This window comes from Vombatus ursinus, unplaced genomic scaffold (genome assembly GCF_900497805.2).
Source record: "Vombatus ursinus unplaced genomic scaffold, bare-nosed wombat genome assembly UNPS02004698.1, whole genome shotgun sequence".
NCBI classification, from domain to species: domain Eukaryota; kingdom Metazoa; phylum Chordata; class Mammalia; order Diprotodontia; family Vombatidae; genus Vombatus; species Vombatus ursinus.
In genome coordinates, this window is record NW_020944476.1 from 983,909 (window position 1) to 997,139 (window position 13,231).

The 13,231-nt window shown below is 37.6% G+C and overlaps 1 protein-coding gene across 1 annotated transcript in view; it reads left to right on the forward strand.

Annotated features, from left to right (window-relative positions):
* Positions 1-13,231, forward strand: part of EFHC1 (EF-hand domain containing 1) — a 94,364-nt gene that overhangs the window by 25,580 nt on the left and 55,553 nt on the right. Inside the window, exon 3 of the mRNA XM_027840297.1 lies at positions 6,184-6,471. Within this exon, the coding sequence (XP_027696098.1) occupies positions 6,184-6,471 (288 nt within the window). The remainder of the gene's footprint in view (positions 1-6,183; positions 6,472-13,231) is intronic.

Here is a 13,231-nt window from a genome sequence, read left to right on the forward strand (position 1 = left end):
GCTAGTGTCAAGTATCTGAGGCCAGACTTGAATTCAGGTCCTCCTGACTCCAGGGCCAGTGCTCTATCCACTGCACCACCTTGCTACCCATACAGTACCTTATTGTGAAATGTGGGTTAAGTGTTTGGTCATAGGCTCTATGTCATCTGTAGGCCTTTGTGTGTCGTCTGCAGCTTCCACAAAACTCTCTCCAAATTCCCATTTTATTTTTTATGCTCACCCAAAATATATCAAAACTGCAATGGGGACAGTTGCGATATGGAAGGGATAACTGTAATTTGAGGGGTAGAGCACTAAGATCTTGAAGGATCAGGAAAGGTTTCAAGTAGAAGGTGATGTGTGAGCTGAGTGTTAAGGTAAATAAGGTATTATAATTGATGTGATGTGATGTGAGAGGATGTTCTAGTCATGGAGACAACCAGTGCAAAGTTATGAAGGCAGAAAGATGGAAGGTTGCACATGAGGAACAGCAAGAAGGCCAGTTGGACTTCGCCATAAAGTGCTAAGAGAGAATATAAGAAGGGAGAGTAATATAGAATAATGCTGGGGAAATAATTTGGAGCAACACTGTGAAAGACTTCAAGTGCCAAGGAGAAGAGTTTATACTTGATCCTGAAAGTAACAGGGGGACCATATATTGAGTAAAGGAGTGACAACGTCAGACATGTGCTTCAGTAAAATGATTTCGAGATCTGTGAGATGGATAGATCAAAGAAGGAAAGACTGTTGTTAGGGACACCAATTAGGAGGCTTTTTCAATAATCCAGGTGAAATGTGAAAAGGGTATGGTAGCTGTGTAAAGAGAAGTAGATAGATGGGAGACTTGTTTTAGAAGCAGAAAAGCAGCCACTGATTGTATATATGAGATCAAGGAGAGTGAGAATTTGAGGATAACAGTAAAGTTGGGAACATGGGAGCTTAGCACAATGCTTGGTACATGGTAGGCACTTAATAAATGTTTATTGATTGGGAGGATAGTAGAACTTTCTTTTTTAAAATAATTTATTTATTTTTAGTTTTAAACATTCTCTTCCATAAGATTTTGAGTTTAAAATTTTCTCCTCCTTCATTTCCTTCCCCCTCCCCAAGATGACATGCAATCTGATATAGGCTGTACTTGTATATTCATATTAAGCATATTTTCCCCTTAGTCATGATGTAGAGAACAATTAGAACTAATGGGAAGAACCACTAGAAAGAAGAAACAAAACAAAACAACAAAAGAAAAGGAGAACAGATAGTATGCTTCCCTCTGCATTCAGACTCCATAGTTCTTTCTCTGGATGTGGATAGTATTTTCCATCATGAGTCTTTTGGAGTTGTCTTAGATCTTTGCATTGCTAAGAAGAGCTTAGTCTATTAAAGTCAGTCATCACACAGTGTGGCTGTTACTGTGTACAATGTTCTCCTGGTTCTGCTCATTTCACTCATATAAGTTCATATAAATTTTTCCAGGTTTTTCTGAAGTCTGCCTGCTCATCATTTCTATAGCACAGTAGTATTCCATTCCATTCATATACCACAACTTGTTCAGCCATTCCCCAATTTATGGGCATACCCTCAATTTCGAATTCTTGACCACCACAAAAAGAGCTGCTATAAATATTTTTGTACATGTGGGTGATAGTTGTACCTTCTTCAGAATTAAGAAAGATTGAAGAAGGGTAGGTTGGTTAGGGGTGGAGAGGAAGAAAATGAGTTGTTTTGTATGTGTTGAGTTTGAGATGGCTATAGAATGTCTAATTTGCAATATTCAAAAGTCAGGCAGTGGTGGGCACTCAAGAGATTAGGGTGTGATAGACCTAAGAGTAATCTGCCTAGAGATGTTAGATAATTCAACCCATGGAACCTGATGGAGTGACTGTAGAGAGAGAGAAGAGAAAAGGACCCATTAAAAGGCCTGAGGGTGTACCCACAATTAGGAGGGCATGGTATGGATGATATGGATGATGAGTCAGCAAAGGGTCCTGAGAAGAACTGGTTAGGCAGACAGGAAGTATCTTCCAGAAACAGCCATCTACAAATTTAGTCTAAATCTGATCGTGTCATTACGTTATCATTTACTTTTCCTGCCTCAGATTCAATTTAGCAAACATTTATTAAGCACCTACTACATGTCAGACAATGTGGCACATGCCGGTGATAAAAAGATTAAATAAGAAAGACATAATTCCTATCCTCAAAAAGTTTAACAAAGATGATAATGTTTTTGTTTTTCAGTCATTTTAGTCATATCTGACTCTTCATGACCCCATTTGGGCTTTTCTTGGCAATGATACTGGGGTGATTTGCCATTTCTTTCTCCAGCTAATTTTACATGTGAGGAAACTGAGGCAAACAGGATGAAATGACTTACCCAGGGTTACTCAGCTAGTACATGTCGGAGACCAGATTTGAACTCAGGAAGATGAATCTTCCTGACTCCAGGCCTGGCCCTCTATCCACTGTATCACCTAGCAGCCTAAGGATGATAATACATGTCCATAAATTACCATGATACAAGGCATGAGAGAATGAAGAGGTAAAGGACAATTACAGATGAAGTTCAATGAGAATTCTGAGGAGGGAGAGATCATTTCTAGCTTGGTAGGAGAGGGGATCTGGTGCTTCTATGAAATCTTCCCTTAGTTGGGCTTTGAGTTTAAGGATGACAAAAGGGTGAGAATATTCCAGAGGGTAACATGAACAAATGCATAGAAAGGGTTAGATGAGAACTACAGAAACAGTGTGTCATCTAAAACAAAGCGAAGTGAGATAAAGCTAGAAAGGTAAGTTGGAACACTCATGATAAGTTATGTGATAATAATGGTGACAGGAGGCATGCCACGGTGGATCTAGCACCATCTTGGAATTAAGAAGACCTGGGTTTAAATCTTGCTTTTGTACCTTTGTCCAGCTGACTACGCAACCAACCCTGGGCAAGCCACTTAATAACTCCTCAAAGCCCCAGGCAACTCTCTAAGACTATATTGAAAAGCATTTGTAGATTTGTCCGAGGTGGAGGTGGGGATGGAGAAAGGAGTTTCTTCACAAGATGAAACCTATACCAAGGAAGTCACAGGTTCAGACCAATAATGATGATGATGATTATGATAATATTGAAAATAATAGCAATAAATGTTCCCAAAATTACACAGAATGAAAGGATAACAGAAGGGAACTTGGAAACAAATAAGATGTTTAGATTGTTAGGCATTATTAAAGTTAATATGCACATTTAAAAATGAAATCTAATTAGAAACTTACAGCTTTGTATATGGTCCTTAATTTTTTTAAGTGGCATTTTTTGCATTTGTTATTGATGGTTACTAAGTTTAGAATAAATAGAAAGTTAGGTTGGAGTTAGACTGGAGGGCTGTGAACGTTAGGATAAGCAGTCTGCTTTATCTGGTAGGCCATAGTTGAGCAGCTACTGAAGGTTTTTTTAGTTAAAAAAAAGGAAAAGAAAAATAAAGAACGAAAGGAAAAGAAAAGAAAAAATTACATAACTGTATCTTTCTTTCTGTAAGCTAAAGTAGCCCGGCTGTGGTGTGAAAGGAGTGAGACTGGAAACAAGAAAATACATTGGGAGGATAATGTTGGGATAGTCTAGGCAAGGGGATAAGGGCCAGAATCAGAAGTGGGAGTGGAAAGGCAAGGGCAGGGATGAATCAAAGATAATGAGGAAGTTTTCAGTCTAGGTTCCTGTTAGGATGAGGGAATGCTATCTAGACAGATGGTACTGTCAATGGAAATGAAAAGGTGGGAGAACAGTAGGTTTGGGGTAGTCAGTGTGGGTGTGTTGAGTTTGAGATGCCAGTGAGACATTCAGGTGAGGATATCCAAAAATTAGTTGGAATTGTGGGACTGCAGCTATGTGGAAAGATCTTTCTGGGCTAAAGATACAGATGTGAAAGTAATGCACGTAGGTGTAATCACCAAGGGATGGTAGAGTAAGATAAGAGCCACACAGAACCTTAAGGTACAGTCATCTTTAAGGGGTGGGAAGAGAATGAGGTAGATGGAAAACAATGAGAGTACATCGTCTCAGAAGCCAATGGATGAGAAAGTATGAGGGAAGGGAGTAAAAGTAATTAACAGTTTCAGATCCTTTCCAGATAGTACAAAATACTACTATAGCAACCATTGTCCCTGCCATATCCTACAATGACATCGTTTCCCCTTTAAAAATATCTTACTAGCTCTCCATAGCCCTTTTCATCAGATTCAGCATCCTCATAATAGGTATTAGAGCCTCATTCCTTCCACATTTTTCTAATATTTCTCCTCATTTGATTGCTTATTTAATTTTCTCATTGATTTATTTGTCTACTTCAAACTTCATGCGGTTTTCAGACGTCTCAGAATGTTTTCATACTTCCCATTCACCAAGACATTATTTTCTCCCTATTTGACATATATATGTGTGTATATATATATATATATATATATATAATCTTGTTTGCTTCCTACCACATTTTGTGCACTCATGTTGAAATAATAAAGTAATTTTTTAAAAGATTCTATGATGGATTAAGATTTTATAGGAATAGTTATATCATCAATTAACATCTGTGGACATTTGTTAGTTTCAAAGGTAATGAACTTGTCCCAGGATCCTTAAATTATCTTTTGGACACTAAAAATTATAGTACAGTGCAACCTTGTTATCATTTCCAAAAATGCTGTGGGATCTATAACATCAGTAAAGTTGGAAGAATTGAGATATTTGAGGCTTCCTTATGGAGAGAGAGAATAAATGTCTTAGGGCTTAAGCATTTAGAGGGTAGAAGTGACGGCTTTTTAACTTATTCTATATAATTCTCTCTCTTTTTTTTAAAGCAACTTAACTTTATTTTTTTAAACTTTTTTTTAATTAACAAACATTTATTTTCTCTCCATCCCACCACCCCTCACTCAACACCTTATTGGGAAAAAGAAAAAGAAAAATGAAACCCTTGTAAGAAATATGCATTCTGTATTACGTATCCTTCACCTGCCTGGAGGTGGTTATTAGCATGCTCCTTTATTGGTCCTCTGAGATAGTCATTATATTGATCAAAATTCCTTGGTCTTTGTTTTTACAATGTTGTTTTAAAATCATTCTCCTATTTCTCCTTACTTCACTCTGCATCAATTCATACAATTCTTCCAAAATTTCTTTGAACTAATTTCTTTCATAGTTTCTTATAGTGCAATAATATTCTGTTGTCTTCATATGCTGTAATTTGTTCAGCCATTCCCTAATAGATGGACACCTCCTTAGTTTCCAGATCTTTGCCACAAAAAAAAAAAAAAATGAGCTGTGATAAATATATCTGTGGATGGGTCCTTTTTCTTTGATCTCTTAAGAAGTATAGGATTAGTGGTGGTATTGCTATGTCAAAAGGTATAAATAATTCAGTGACTTTTGGGGCATGATTTCAAATTGCTTTCTAGAATGCCCAGTCCAATTCACAACTCCACCAAGAGTTATTAATATCCCTATTTTCCAGTAGCCCCTCCAACATTTGTCACTTTCCTTTTTTGTCTTCTTTATTCTATTTAACTCTTCTTGCACTGAAGGCGTACCTCAATGACTCCTTGTCATAACCCTTGAAGGCTATGCCTAAGGAGTATAAGATCTCACAGATCCTACCAAAAAGTATAGATGTCAGATTCAAACTCAGTGATGGATTCTTTGTTTTTTATCCAAGAACCACCATAGAGGTAAATTCAGTGAGGCTCATCACTGGATTAGTTGCAGGTTTATAAACTTTTTGATCATAGCAATTCTTTTTTTCCCATTTTTAAAATAGTATTTTATTTTTTTCCCAATTACAGTAAAGACAATTTTAAACATTCAATTTTATAAATTTTTGAGTTAAATTTTTTTCTGTTTCTCTCTTTCCCTCTTCTCTCACTTTCCCCCTCCTTGAGACCGTAAGCAATTTGATATAGGTTATAGATGTTCAATCATACAAAACATAATACCATATTGGTCATGCAGTCACAACAATTCTTAAAGACCATCTGCTAAGTGGGAGAGGAGTTGTGAAGTTCATTGGTGGAGTATCAACTTAGTTATTGATTGCTGAAGTATTTCAGTGTATGTGCATGTGTGCAAGTGTGTCTTTGTACATGAAAAGGCTAAATATTATTTGATGATAACCTAATAATGCCACCATTTTCTCCTCCTTTGGGGAGCAATTACTATTTTTATAGGTGTTGAAATTTGATGCCTATTTCCAAGAGGATGTCCCTCTGTCTACTGAGGAGCACTATAGGATCCGAAAGGTGGCCATCTATTATTACCTGGAGGATGACAGCGTGTCAGTCATGGAGCCGATTGTGGAAAACTCTGGAATTCCTCAGGGCAAATTTATCAAGCGCCAGAGACTGCCTAAGAATGACCGTGGGGACCATTACCACTGGAAAGACCTGAATCGGGGTATCAACCTCACAATTTATGGGAAGACATTCCATGTTGTTGACTGTGACCCTTTTACAAAGGTGTGGAATGAATTTTGAAATCTTGTGATTTCTTCAACATAGTTTTAATTTAAAAGGGGCTACTTTGTATAATAATAATAATAACCAGCATTTATATAGCCCTTTCAGGCTTAGAAATTGTTATTGCATTTGGTCCTAATAACAACCCTGTTAGGTATATATTATTATTATCCCCATTTTACATATGAGGAAACTGAGGCTGAGTGAATTTAAGTGACTTGCATTGGTAGAGGAAATTTCCTCCCCAGGGAGTTAAGGGATTTGGCTATACCAATGAAATCACAGATCAGGCAAAAAAAAAAAAAAAGTAGAAAAAACAAATAGAATGGGGATATAATGGCTTTGTGTATATGTACAACCCATTTTGTGTGTAGGTTCACTATTGAGCAGTTTATCTGAGGGAGTTGCTTTAATGAATGAAATACTTAATGGTCCAGACCAAATAAAAATCAAGTACATAAAGCCATCTGACTTATAGAATTGATAACTGACTTGACTTGGATCATCATTGTCACAATCACAGATGACCACTGTCACACCTTTGATATGATTCACCTTTTCTCTGATTTTGCATCAATTTCTAACATTCTTCTCTATTAAGACTGAGCTCCAGTCACAGAGAGCAACAATAAGTTTTTCTTGGTCTAGAAAGGAGAAAACATTTCCTCCTGTCCATTCTTAAATCCTCCCAAGCAGCCTAGTTTTTCTTTAGTGACCAGTGAAAACTGGTTTTCTGCACATAGCTTACTGTTCTGTAGCTGAGAAAAAAAAATACCCTTTAATTTGTTGCTTTTCTGCATATGGAAGTGGGAGGGAGTTCCACATTTATTTTTCAAGAAAATAAGGATTCTGGGAAGCAATATGATGACAATAATAATAGCTCAAATTTCATGTAGGGCTTTAAGGTTAAAACACTTTATGTATATTATCTCCTTTGATACATCTAACAGCCCTGTGAAAAAGGTGCTGTTATTATCCCCCATATCGCAGATGAATGAACTGAAGCTCAGAAAGAGAAATTGACTTACTTTAGAACCATGCAGCCAGTAGGAGTCAGGCGTGGGTTTCATACCCAGGTACTCCAAATTCCAAGTCTACAACTCTTTTCTGTGTGCTGTACCACAACACCATAGCTTGGGTGTTCTTTGTCTTTGATTTGACCTTATATTTCTCTGGCACATGAGCTATGTATCCCTGGAATTATGTGGGCACAGCAGATGTTTAAAATGCCATTTTGAAATGATTTTCTTTTTTAAATCCTACCCTTATAATCCCAGCATGGACTTATACAGGCTGGCTTCCATCATCCTCAGAGAGGAGAATTTGCTCTGTAGTGTTTTTAACTTGTTCTTATACTTGTCCTAATTTTTGAGAATTGAAATGAAGTAAAAAGGTAACAAGTAATGTTGATTAATTATGAAGTTAGTCCATCCTTTTTTTTTTCCTCCTGAGCCTGGATTTATTTTCAGCATATATACTTTAAGATCTAGATAATTTATGGTTCAGTGTTAGGAAAGGGGACAATGCAGCCTCAGCAAAAAGCTTCCCAGAAAAGGCAAGGAAAAGGAAAACACAGTCTTCTGTTATTTGAGCAGCATCTCCCAAAGAAAGATAAGGTTATATGGCAAACATTAGTGACCCAGCCTTCATTTCATAAGCTATTTTGAGGGAAACTGATGTTCTTATTTTTATTAAGCACATGATTTTTAAACCATTCAAAAAGCAAACAGTGTTTTTTTTAAATTATATAATGCCAATGACTGAACCACACATGTTTAAGAATTGTAAAACAGAAAACCACCCAAAGAGTCACAGATGTGAGACATACTGTGATTATTAAAATTAATGTAAATATTGTTTCTATTAGAAGTACATGTAGTCACTCTGACATACTCATATTTTGAGGGTGAATTGACTAAAAGGAGAGTTAGACATAACTCCAAATTATTTTACATCTTGTGTAAATATTTGTTTAATTGTATATGTAAATTTAACTGTTGATTTAATTGGTATTTCTGTGGCATTGCTTAAGAATCTGAGTGTTGCAGAACATCAGACCCGGGTAAATCCGGTATTTAACATTAACTGAGTAAGTTAAGAAAACAAACTAGCTATCAGCTGGGTTTTGCCTTTCGCTATTTTTTAAAATCACGTTTTGATACTGGTCTAGAATCTTGAATGAGGAGAAAATTTTGTTGCTATTGTATCCTCAGATATAATTCTCTTATCAACTAAAAATTACAACAAAAGTTAATATTATGAAATCCTAGAAATTAGAGATTACCTTAGAGATTGCTATAGTTCAATCACTTTATTTTAATGATTAAGATACTTAGGTATGGAGGATGACTTTTTTCCAGCACTTTCCAGCTAATTAGAGTAGAATTTACACTCAACCCAGGTCTTTTGATTCTTCTAGTGAGGTATTTTACATTTCTATTTCTTCTTTCTTTCAATTTTATTTAATTGATTCTTGATGTTTTATGAAGTCGTTAGCTTCCATTTGTCCAATTCTAATTTTGAAGGCATTATTTTCTTGAGTTTGCTTTTTTATCTCCTTTTCCACTTGGCCAGTTATATTTTTTAAGGAGTTGTTTTTTTCAGTATATTTTTGTACATCTTTTTCCATTTTTTTGTGCTTCCTTTATCAAGCTGGTGACCCTTTTTTCAAGATTCTCTTGCATCGTTCTCATTTCTTTTCCCAATTTTTCTTCTACCTCTGTTATCTGATTTCTGAAGTCCTTTTTGAGCTCTTCCAGAAGTTGTTTTTGGGCCTGAGACAAAGTCTCATTTCTCTTTGAGGTTTTGAATGTAGGCATTTTTACAATGTTGTCCTCTTCTGAGTTTGTGTTTTGATCTTCCCTGTCGCCATAATAACTTTGTATGGTCAGGTTCTTTTTTGTTTTGTTTTATTTTGGTTTTTTTTTGCTCATTTTCTGAGCCTATTTTGTTATTTTTAATGTTGAGGTCTGCTCCTGGGGAGGGGGATGCACTGTCCCAAGCTTCTTATATCAGGGACTGCAGGCCCTGGCTGTTAGCCTGGTGCTGCTTTGGAGCCCCGTCACTGACCTGCACTGGGGCTCTGTGCCTCCTCTGACTTACTGCGGCAATGCCTCATGCCACCTTACCGGGATCCTGCCTACCCTGAACTGCATTCCTCTTTTACCTGAGTTAAATAGACCTTTCCTGGTGACCTTCCAAGTTGTCTTGGGCTGGAAAATTGTTTCACCTCATGTTTTTGTTGGTTCTGCCTTTCCAGAATTCATCTTGAGGTGATATTTTATAGTTGTTAGAGATGAATTGGGGAGAGTTCAGGTGATTTCCTGCTTACTCCTCTATCTTGGCTCCCCTCATGATTCTTTGCAAAAGCCCCATACTCTTTGTTATGCCATACTACTCAGATGCCCTAAGACAGCCTCTGTAGTTGCCAAAACATCAAACCAAGTTTCTGTTGTATTTCCAATTTTAAAACCTGTTCAGATCTCATTCTGTTGTACTCTGCCATTCCTCTTCCCAATTACTCTACCATTTATTGTCAAGTCTGTTAGAATGTGAGCTCCTCCAAGGCAACAATCATTTTTTCCCCACTTTTTTTTGTATCCCTAGTGTGTAGAAAAGTGCCTGGCACTAATTTACTTAATAAATGCCTGTTGATTGATTGATTAATTGAATGAAGGCTTTAAGGAGACAAGATGTCAAGATGAATTGGAAAACAGCAGTGACTGTGAAAACAGTTTCATTACATTGATTTGTAATGTATTAACAAAATGAAACTCGGGATTGTATCTAACTCAAAAATTTATCTTGACTTTTTGTTAGAGTAATACACTTTTAGGCCTTAGCAATCTTGAGGAGGTACTGTTTTCTTTCCCAGTTTTTTTTCCCTTGATGGTGAAGATGGGAGGGAATCCTCAAATCTATATTAGTCTGGGTCCATTTCTACACTGGGGAGAAAAGTGCCAGTTCAGACACTTGTAAGAAATCTAGTTTAGCATCCAACTCAGACCAGCTCCTTCTTTTTTTTTTTTTAATAATTTGAGTTATCAACATTCATTTCCATAAGCGTTTGAGTTTTAAATTTTTCTCCCCCCCCCACCTCATCCCCAAGACAGCGCGCAATCTGATATAGGCTATACATATACATTCCTATTAAACATATTTTCACATTAGTGATATTGTAAGTAAGAATTAGAACCAATAGGAGGAACCACCAGAAAGAGGAAACAAAACACAACACAAGGAAAAAAATAGCAAATAGTATGCTTCGATCTGCATTCAAACTCCATAGTTCTTTCTTTGGATGTGGGTAGCACTTTCCATCATGAAGCTTCTGGAGATGTCTTAGATCCTTGTATTGCTGGGAAGGGTTAAGTTTATCAATATTAGTCATCACTCAACATGGCTGTTACTGTGCACAACGTTCTTGTGGTTCTGCTCACTTCACTCAGCATCAGACCATACAAGTCTTTCCAGATTTTTCTGAAGACTGCCTGTTCATCATTTCTTATAGCACAATAGTATTCCATTACATTCATATACCACAACTTGTTCAGCCATTCCCCAATTGATAGGTATCCTCTCAATTTCCAGTTCTTTGCCACCACAAAAAGAGCTGCTGTATGTATTTTTGTTCATGTGGGTCCTTTTCCCATTTATATGATCTCTTTGGGATATATCCCTAGAAGGGCTATTGCTGGGTCAAAGGGTATGCACATTTTTATAGCCCTTTGGGCATAGTTCCAAATTGCTCTCCAAAATGGTTGGATCATTTCACAACTCCACCAACAATGCATTAGTTTTCCAGTTTTCCCACATAGACCAGCTCCTTTTTGCTGTCCACAAATAGATAAATGTTGGTGCCTATATCTCTTTTGCATTATTGGGTAGAACTGAGAAGTCTGAAATAAAAAGAAAGCCTAAGTGTTAGTAACTTAGGTTTTGGAGATGAAATAAATATCCTTAGGTCCAATTTGTGCCATGGAATCGTGGCAAGGGCATTGAATTTGGGCTAGATGCCAAGAGACCTTGGTTGAAGTCCTGAGGCTGATGCTTAACTGCTTACGTGATAATGAGCAAGTCCTTTGGGTTCTCTGAGCCTCAACTTCCCCATCTGTTAAATGGGGATAATCATACAAAACCTTGTAAGTTAGTATTTCAGGCTACTTATGCAGTTTGAAGGCATTTGCAAGAGAGCTGAACCAACCAGTGATGCTGAAAGCAAAACTCCTTTATTGGATGCATTTTAATGTCACCCAATTAATGTTAATTTACAAGGGAAAGCTTTTGGCTTAAGAGGATACCCAGTGGTGGGATCCCAGAGGGGAAGGTGGAGATAACCAGAGAAAGGTACATCCAGATTGGTCACAGCAGGAGGAAATAGGGGCCTTATGGAGGGCATTGTGGAGAAGCTGCTTCTTGGAGCTGGAGATGGTTTGAGTAGCTTCTTTCACTAGGGCAGCAACTGTACTCCCTTCTCTGCCAGAAAGGATCACAGGGCAACCTCCCACAGTGCAGCCATTACCACATACTAGGGATAAGGTAGTCTAGAGTGGTTCACATCTTGGAATAAAAAGAGATTGGGCTCAGATCAGGGATTGCATAGAAAGGTTCAGGGTCTTGTTCAGGAGTTTCTTATTGGTTTTCTACATCAGATACTGCTGGAAGGGAGAGACCAATTAGGGGAGTGGCATCCAGTTTTTTGCCTCAGTTTCCTGATCTGTCACAGGAGCTACAGGATACGTCAAACCACTCCAGTATCTTTGCCAAGAAAACCCCAAATGGGGTCACAAAGAGTCAGACACAACTGAAACAAATGAACAATAACAAATCCTGTACGTAGCTTGTTTGCGTGTGTTTGTTTGCATGTTGTCTCCCAATTAGATTTTGAGCTCCTTGAGGGAAGGAACAGATTTTTGCCTCTTTTTGTATCCTGAGAACTTTGCAAAGTGCCTGGTGCATAGTAAGCACCTAATCAATGCTTATTAACTTTGCCACCTCGCTAAATTTTATAGGCCTTATTAAGTTTTTAGGTCCAAGTTTTCTTATACCCCAATGTCTCCTAGACTATATTGCATTGTCTAGCAATATTTATAAGTTAATACATTGTGAAGGAATTCTTTATTGTAATCTTGTATATATGGCTGGATTAAAATGTGGTATTACATGATTTGCCCAGTTTAGACAGGAAGTACTGTTAGTTGACTAGGCAGTAAAGGTCAAGAATTCCCCACTCCTAAAACCTGACTTCATGTTGTCTGTAATGTTCATTGGTTTTGTTGAGGTTTAGGGGTGCTGGAAACCCCAGAATTCAAGGGCAAACAACATGGTTCCTGCCTTGAATGAATTCAACCAAGTCTTCTTTTCAGCCAGAGATAAGATTTGTTAGAACACCAGTCAGAGTGGGCAAGATTTTAAGAATTCACTGTGTTGTGATACTTGTATTGACAAGCAGGCCAGACTGAATCTGAGCACTGAGGCAAGATGGATCTTTTATACAGAAAGACTGGAAAATCTGGATGTGATCAAGGATTGACCAATAGTGTGGGTGATTGGGAGGTAACAGAGAAGGACCTGGAAGGGCTGGGTGTCCCAGGCAAACTCCAGGGACCAAGGCCAAGTGGAAGGGGTCTAGATGGAATTAAAGTGGAAAGTGGCCAGGGGACAATCCTGAGGTTACAGACAATGAAGGGCTGGGCTAGATTAGAGGTCACAGAGAATTGGAGATTGGGGCAGGGTCAAAGCCACAAAGCTTGGACAGTTG